We start from the raw sequence: 9151 nt of genomic DNA on the forward strand, positions 1-9151 counted from the left end.
ATCCAGGCCTATCTCAAGAAACAAGAAAAATTCCAAATACAAAATCTAACAGCACACCTAAAGGAAATAGAAGCAGAGCAGCAAAGACACCCCAAGTGCCCCCTTCCTTTCATTTCTAATTGTGGTATAGCTTACACAGAGCAAAGTGCAAAAATATTAATTATGCAACTCAATTAATTTTTATATATGTATATACCCATGTGACCACAACCCAGATAATACAGAATACCATCACTCCAGACAGCTTTCTTTTTTTTAGGTTTTTTTTTTTTTAAAGTTTATTTATTTGTTTTTGAGAGAGAGAAAGAAAGAGAGAGAGAGAGAGAGAGAGACAGAATCCGCAGCAGGCTCCAGGCTCTCAGCTGTGAGCACAGAGCCCGATGTGGGACTCCAACTCACAAACCACGAAATCATGACCTGAGCCGAAGTTGGATGCTTAACCCACTGAACGACCCAGGCGCCCCCAGACCGCGTTCTTGTGCACTGTCCTTACCCCCTCCATCATAAAAATAACTACTCTTCTGACCTATGTTTATTATGGGTTAATTTTGCTATCTTTATTTTCAAATCATCAGAATCATATGGAATATATATGGCTTCTTTCACACAGTATTGCATCTATGAGAGGTATCCATATTTTGCAAAATAGTAGTTTATTGCTGTGTAATATTGTTATGCAACTGTGTCATAATTTATTTTATACATTCTATCATAACTGGACCTTTGCATTGTTTCCGGTTTCATACTATTATGAATGAAGTTGTTTTTTTTTTTTAATTTTTTTTTAACATTTATTCATTTTTAAGAGTGAGAGAGACAGAGCATGAACGGGGGAGGGGCAGAGAGAGAGTGGGAGACACAGAATTGGAAACAGGCTCCAGGCTCTGAGCCATCAGCCCAGAGCCCGACGCGGGGCTCGAACTCACGGACCGCGAGATCGTGACCTGGCTGAAGTCGGACGCTTAACCGACTGCGCCACCCAGGCGCCCCTTATGAATGAAGTTTTTATGAACATTCTTATATATGTCTTTGGGGAACACAAATATGTATTCATTTTTGTTGGGTATACACAGAATTTAAATTTCTGGGACATATGGCAAACATATGCTTCATTTAGTGGATACTTCCAAACTATTTTCCAGAGTGACCATACCCATTTACACTCATATCAGCAGTGTATTGGATTCCGGTTGCTCATCAGTCCTTCTAATTTTAGCCATTCTGGTGTGCACTGATGGTTGATAATGTATCTCATCATGGTTCATCTTTTTAAAATAAGTGTATTTATTTATTTTGAGAGAGAGAGAAAGATTGAGCAGGGAAGGGGCAGAGACAGAGTGGGACAGAGGATCCAAAGCAGACTGTGTGCTGACAGCAGAGAGCCCGATACAGGGCTCGAACCCACAAATTGTGAGATCATGACCTGAGCCGAAGTCAGACTCTTAACCAACAGTCCCCCAGGCGTCCTGGTTTATCTTTCCCTAATGATGTTTATCTTTAACTAATGATGTTGAACACCTTTTCATAAACTTATTGACTATCTGATAAAAAAAAAAAAAAAAGAAAGAAACTGCCCTAATTCCACCCTGTCAAAAGACTGATTTGTTCTCTGGAGAGTATAAATCATTTTGATCTATTTGCCCTAGTTGGGGGAAACCAGGCAAAGCTGGAAGTGAGAGTACCATACTGAAAACAGGGAAACTAACAGCAGTGTATGCAAAATGGGTGCTTCACTCTTCCCTTGCTGTACTGCCTCTTCCCTGTATTCCATGTTTCCTCTTGGTTTACTCCTACTGGTGAAGAGTATCCTCTACTAAGGTCTTGAGAAACAGTGTAAGGGAGAGCTTGGATATATGAAAACATCTTTCTTATATTTCACTAACTGATAGTTTGCCTAGGTATGCAATTCTATGTCGGAATTATTTCCCCTAAGAATTCTGAAGGCATTGCTCCATTGTCTTCTACTGTCGGGTGTGACTACTGAGAAGCAAGACCAATCTGATTCCAGATTCTTTTGAACTGACCAATTTTTTTTCTCTGTAGCTTGTAGGATACTCTTTGTATCTGATGCTGAAATCTCATGATATTGTGCCTTGATGTGGGTGTGTTTTCATTCACTGGTCTGTCCCCTTCAATTTGAAAACTCATGTCTTCTACTGCTGGAACATTCTTTTAAACAAAAACAACAAAGCTTGGTTAAAAGAGATGAAAATGGTTGTTACTGGGGAGAAGGAACTGAGAGAGGGAGTAGAGGACTGTTTTTGTAAGAAATCACGTAAAACTAAGTCTTTAAATATATGCATGGATAATTTTGATTAAAATAACATACATTTAAATGTTTAAATATATGTATTTTAATTCATTTTTTAAAATTTTAATATTTCTTCATTTTTGAGAAACAGGGAGAGACAGAGCACAAGTTGGCGAGGGGCAGAGAGACAGAGAGAGAGAGAGACACCCACACAGAATCCAAAGCAGGCTCCAAGCTCCCAGCTGTCAGCACAGAGCCCAACACAGGACTCGAACTCATGAACCGCAAGGTCACAACCTGATCTGAAGTCAGATGCTTAACCGACTGAGCCACCCAGGCGCCCCAATTTTATTTCATTTTTTTAATGTTTATTTATTTTATTATTTATTTTGAGAGAGAGCATGAGCAGGGGAGGGGCAGAGAGAGGGGGAGAGAGAGAATCCCAAGCAGGCTCTGCACTGTCAGCACAGAGCCTGATGTGGGCTCAAACTCACAAACCGTGAGATCATGACGTGAGCCAAAATCAAGAGTCCAACGCTTAACCAACTGAGCCACCCAGGTACCCCTAAATAAATATTTTAAATATATTTACATGATTAAAACATTTCATATGTTTAAATATACGTATGTTTTATGGAGGAGAAAAAAAAGATGACGTGATAACCAACCAGATAAATACATGAAAGAACCTAAAACACCTCTAGTTGCTTAGCCTGGGGAACTGGAAAAACTGTGACAGTCGTGAAAGATACAGAAAAGTCAGGAAGGGCAACACATTTGAAGGAAATGCTTGTGAGTATATACATAAATAGCGTATTAAATATTATTCAAATAGAGATAGCTCTTAAACAGATGAAAATATAGAAAAGAAGTTTATGTGAGAGAACAGGAATAAAAATTTTTGAGAATTCTTTTTAAGAATCTTTAATATAGGGGTGCCTAGGTGGCTCAGTCAGTTAAGCCTCCGACTTCGGCTCAGGTCACGATCTTGCAGTTCACAAGTTCCAGCCCCTCATCGGGCTCTGTGCTGACAGCTTAGAGCCTGGAGCCTGCTTCGGATTCTGTGTCTCTCTGTCTCTCAAAAATGAATAAATGTTAAAAAAATATTTTTTTTAAATGTTGACAATGTAGACGAATTGCCAACAATCAAATTGTCTCTACCCCCTACTAGTTATGAGACTTCAGACAAACCACTTATTCACTCTGTGCCTTAGTTTCCTCATTTGTAAAACAATAATACATACCTCATAAGACTGTTGCAAAAATTAAATAATACATACATATATATGAAGACTAAATGAAAATACATTTAGAATAACTGGCATATATTAATAAATGCTATTATAAATTAATTCATGATGTTAATGACTTTATTAATACTACCCTTTCAGAGATATTTTCATGTTAACAGTGCATAAAGATATGAATCCCAACATTCATTTATTCAACCAATACTCACTGAACGTCCTAGGCACCACTGGGAGCAGTGGAGAGTGTGGTGAAAAAGGAAGGTAAACATCCTGTTCTCATGGAACTTAAATTCTAATTAATTGTAAAAGGCATAAACTTTGTCCATTCAACTATAGTGAAAATGTAGAGGGGAAAATGCAAAATGAAAAAACGATGAAGAGGGGCACCTGGATGGCTCAGTCGCCAGAACATACAACTGTTGATCTCAGGGTTGTCAGTTTGAGCCCCACAATGGGTGTAGAGATTATTAAAAAAAAGAAAAAAGAAAGAAATGATGAAGAGATGTAAATTTAGAGAATTAATTTGGAAAGTGAGAGACGTTTCTAACATACAGAATAGCCACAAAACAAAAAGTGCAACCTGGCCTATAGTAGGAACTTAATAAATGTTTAATCATTCCTAAAAATAGATGGCTCTACAAGCAAGGCCTATCACTGGATGTGCATGATGGACCCACCAGATACAATCCAGCGAGCTCAAGCCTTAGATTTCAGAAAGGTCTTAAATGTATTTTTTTACTGGGGCGCCTGGGTGGCTCAGTGGTTGAGCATCCAATTCTTGATTTCAGCTCAGGTCATGATCTCACAGTTCGGTTCATGGAATGGAGGCTGTTGGGCTGTGTGCTGACAGCTCAGAGCCTGCTTGGGATTCTCTCTACACCACCCCCTCCCACCCCTCCCACATGTGCGTTTGCACACACATACATGCTTTCTCTCTCTCTCTTTCTCTCTCTCAAAACTTAAAAAAAAAAAAAAAAAAAAAAAACAAAAAACAAGTTTTTTTAAAAAATGTATTCTTTTTCTGTTCCATCTAAATGAAATCTGCTATACCACCATAGATAGAAATGTTACCCTTGCACCCCTACATAGGATTGTACCACTAAGGAATTAACCTTTAAAATAAATACTGTGAGTGAACAGCTTGAAGGAAAAAAAAAAGGATGGCTCCGAAAACAGTTTCTACTATCAAGGATTCAAATTTTACTAGTTTTGAAATGAAATACCCACAATATGTCATGACCTGAGTAAAATCAAGGGGAAAAAAGGGTCTGTTTCCTTGACTATTACAATTTAGTTTCTGAAGATCACCACTTGGCACTATGAAAATCCCTACTGTTATTGCCTTAAGAAAGTCATCAACAGCAGAGAACCACAAAAAACTTTTCATAAAACATCCATAAACAACATATTGTTCTCATCTGTTAGTGGATTGAGTAGAGGGGTAGGGCTGGAATGCAAAAACTAAGATTAGAGACCACTATTTTATAACAATAAGAAAACTAGAGTTCCAATAATGCAGTGGTATCTACTTCTTAATTTCTAAGAAAACAGAAGATTCCAGTTGATGCCACAAATCTAAATCATAGATCTGCACAGATCTAATATGAGGATGAAGGTTCTTTTTAAAAAATGTTAATTGTATTTCAAATGCTGAATTAGTAAATTATATTTAATATACTTTTCATGGGAATGCAAGCTGGTGCAGCCACTCTGGAAAACAGTATAGAGGTTCCTCAAAAAACTAAAAATAGAACTACCCTATGACCCAGCAATTGCACTATTCGGTATTTATCCAAGGGATATAGGTGTGCAGTTTCTAAGGGACACACGCACCCCCCATGTTCATAGCAGCACTATCAACAATAGCCAAAGTATGGAAAGAGCCCAAATGTCCATTGATGGATGAATGAATAAAGAACATGTGGTGTGTGTGTGTGTGTGTGTGTGTGTGTGTGTGTGTATATATATATATATAAATGTATATATAGTATATACACATATACAAATATATATATACTATACTATACACACACACACACACACACACACACACACCACACACACACAATGGAGTATTACTCAGCAACCAAAAAGAATGAAATCTTGCCATCTGCAACTACGTGGATGGAACTAGAGGGTATTATGCTAAGTGAAATTAGTCAGAGAAAGACAAATTTCATATGACTTCACTCATATCAGGACTTTAAGAGACAAAACAGATGAACATAAGGGAAGGGAAACAAAAATAATATAAAAACAGGGAGGGGGACAAAACAGAAGAGACTCATAAATATGGAGAACAAACTGAGGATTACTGGAGGGGGTGTGGGAGGGGAGATGGGCTAAATGGGTAAGGGGTACTAAGGAATCTACTCCTGAATTTGTTGTACTATATGCTAATTTGGATGTAAATTTAAAAATAAATAAATAAGTGGTAAAAAAAAGAATAAGCAACACTTTTGTAAAAAAGAAAATAATATACTTTTCAAAAAGTTTTTGCAATAAAGTATCTTGACACCTTGACTTTATACCACATAAATTCCTTTTTTCCCCTATCTGAAAAAAGTAAAAGTAATGGGTAAGAATTTTGTTAATTAATGTTTTCAAAACTATAATTTAAATAGTTGAAAAGAAACATTCTTCCTAAATGTCAGCCTCACAAACCCAAAGAGTGTTCCTTCCTTTACCTTCCGCTACATTCTCCATCCACAATAAGTGGTACCTAATAGCACAAGAGGAGGTGTCTACTAACGAGAATACCAGAATCAAGGGAAGAAATACCTACACTCCTACACTTTCATTCACATCTCTGGTATGAATACTGAATTAGAAGTCAAATACCTGCTCTTTCCCCAACCAGCACCTTAGCCAATACATTACGAATCATGCAAGCAATTTAAAAAGTGTTCCTCAAAATTGTTAGTGTTCCACAGACAAAAAACAGCCAGCCTACCTTCATTAACTACCTACCCACCCACTTCTACTTGCCAATGGTAAGTAGAATTAGTAAACAATAACAGAATATGGGGAATTATCAATTCATGCAAAGAAAAAGGCATTATCGCATTAGACCTATTACTTTAACATAACTCGTAAAAGAGTAGAGTATAAACCACATCTTACTCTACTTGTGATCCAGCACCATGTTAAGACACAGTGAAAACGCAAAGGAACCAGGTTCCCTGCAAGATACGGAATGGCCACCAACAGTCCCTAAATCATACTCTACGTACAACTTACACGATCTTCACGCATTATTAACACTGCAGATGAACTTAAATGAACCTTAGAAAAGTTAAATAATGATCACAAACATCTTTTGCAGACATATGTGAAGATGGAATTAGCAAGTTTTGGAGGGAATCTTAACAAAAAGCAGAAAGATAAAACAGAAAAAAAATCAAAGAAATAGGTATAATGTCTCTAGTCCCTAAAATGGCTCTGAGGAAAGATTTGACCATGCAATAAAAAATTCCGACCTGAAAACCATTTACTTTCTTTTCACTGAGCACAGTACATTTCCACCCTTGTCCCTCCACTCAGTCCACATATCCCAAAACACAGCAGGCTATAAAAGTCCACAATGCATCTATGACCACTTCCTTTTGAAATAAAGGGGCAAAAGAAGAAAGGAAGGAAGAAAATACATTTTCTAATTTAATTATCAGGTGTGGAATGTATCAATAACTTGGAAGAGATGTGAGAATGTTTCAACATCAAAAAGGAAATCTACAAAATACAGAAACAGGCTGTCAAAGGATATTAAACAAAACTAAATGTTTCATCAGCAAGGATTCTGCACAAATAAATACTATTTTCTGCTTCAGATTTAAGCTGATATCGATCAGCTAATGAAATGTGGTCAAAAGACTGTCATTCTGATCACTGTTGTTTAAAAAAACAAAATAAAGCAGCCCCACCCACACTGCTGGAAAAAAGCTTCTGACATATGCACTAAACTTGTTTACCAAGGCCACCTCTTAATAAGAGAAATGCTTTGCAACTTGACTAGGGTTATGTAACTATTTTGCAATGTGTTATCAGTTTAAAATCATGTTTATTTACTCCCTAGTTTTAACACATAGGTTATTCTTCTATAAGGTCAGGTGGCCGTAATAATAGCATCTTTCCAATTTTATTCCATCATTCAGAACTTCCCACAATAGAACTTTAGCCATTAATTTTATCCACTTTTCCTCTAAATTTTTTAAAAGATTATACGATATTGACATGTGACAAATTAACTTCTTTAAATAGCTCTGTTCCCAAAAACATGGTAGTAAAGGTAATAAATTTGTTAGTGACAACTTTTATAGCAAAACCTGGGTACCACAAAATAATACTGCAGTTCATGGAAAAAATCCAATTTCAGTTTCAAGGTGGGAACACCAGTGAATCCCTTCCCCTGCTGTATTTTCAAGCAATTCACCACCAACTTCTGGCTTCTTTTTTAAGGATTTTTTTTAAGGATTTTATTTTGCAAGAGAATCGCCAAAGTCTGCAAGGTAAACTACGATCCCTAAAATGAAATACTTCCCAAGGATAAATAACTGCAATATAGTGGAAAGAGGACTAGGAATTTAGAGACCTCATCTGCACTACACCCCACTCCATCACTTAGACATGATTGGCTAGATTTTTTTTGTTGTTGTTAATGTTCAAGCTTCGCCTTTAGAAGAGATGTTCACTGAAAAATCACAAGGAACTGAACTTTTCTTAAAGAATGGGGACTACCTCGGTCTACACCAAACAAGATTTAAACCTGGGGTTCTTGCTGTAGGGCAAGATCTGCCCTGAACAACCATTACTCAAACTTCAGTCCTCAGCAGCTAAAGATACTAGAGGCACTAAATACGTGAATGCCAGTTTCGAAGGGGGGGGGGGGGGGTGTACAGCCTAGAGAAACAGAGTATCCAAAGATTTTTTATTTTAAATGTAAATGTTTAAACGTTTGGAAGTTTAACACTTCAGCTAAACAGCAAGGCGGTCCAGTGTTTCTAAACCCGAATTACTTTTAAGGTAAAACGAACCATTCTGCCCACAGTCATTCTGTATCAAGCCGTTCCGCGGGCAGAGTTGAAAGACGACCACATCGCACACCAGCACGCAGCCAGCCGAGGGGAGGCAGGCCAAGCCCAGCGCGGGGAGCCGCTCCAGCAGCACTCGCCCCACGCAAGTCCCACCCGCACGCTCCCTCCCTCCACCCGGGTCTCCCCAGTTCCCTAGGTCGGCCCCTCCCCCCGTTCCTCCCCTCCCCCACAACCCCCTCGCTGTCCCCGCGTGTCCTAGCTCCCTCAGCCCCAATTACGGCCCCTCAGCCCAGGGTCTCCTCAGCTGCCAACCTCTTCAGCCCCTCTTCCTTTGGAGGCGCCCCAGCCCTCCTTCTACTCACCGGGGTTAGCAGCAGTCGCCGCCATGGCCGCAGATGCCACTGCCGTCGCACCACCCCCCTCCCAGTGGGAGGAGCCGCCGCCACCGAACTGGGGGAAGGGGGAGGGGAGAGCCACTCCCCAAACGCGGTACCCTACAGCCGCCACCGCTACCGCGGAATCTAAGATGGCGGCTGCGGCAACCCCCCCCCCCCCCCCTTCGGCCCCAGCCTCTGCGGAGCACAGACCCCACCCACGGAGTGGGTGGAGTCATTCGCCGA

At 39.3% G+C, this 9151-nt stretch overlaps 1 protein-coding gene across 4 annotated transcripts in view; it reads right to left on the minus strand.

The window, feature by feature from the left end:
* Positions 1-9078, minus strand: part of ARNT (aryl hydrocarbon receptor nuclear translocator) — a 79468-nt gene extending 70390 nt beyond the window's left edge. For 2 of the 4 annotated variants that reach the window (XM_045479083.1, XM_045479082.1), the window contains exon 1: positions 8894-9070. In XM_045479083.1, coding sequence (XP_045335039.1) covers positions 8894-8918 — 25 coding nt within the window. In that variant the 5' untranslated portion in view covers positions 8919-9070. Of the gene's footprint in view, positions 1-8893 lie in introns of all 4 variants that reach the window. The other 2 variants (XM_045479080.1, XM_045479081.1) reach the window with 2 other exon arrangements.
* Between the last annotated feature and the right edge of the window lie 73 nt (positions 9079-9151).

Source organism: Leopardus geoffroyi, chromosome C1 (assembly GCF_018350155.1).
Source record: "Leopardus geoffroyi isolate Oge1 chromosome C1, O.geoffroyi_Oge1_pat1.0, whole genome shotgun sequence".
NCBI classification, from domain to species: Eukaryota; Metazoa; Chordata; class Mammalia; order Carnivora; family Felidae; genus Leopardus; species Leopardus geoffroyi.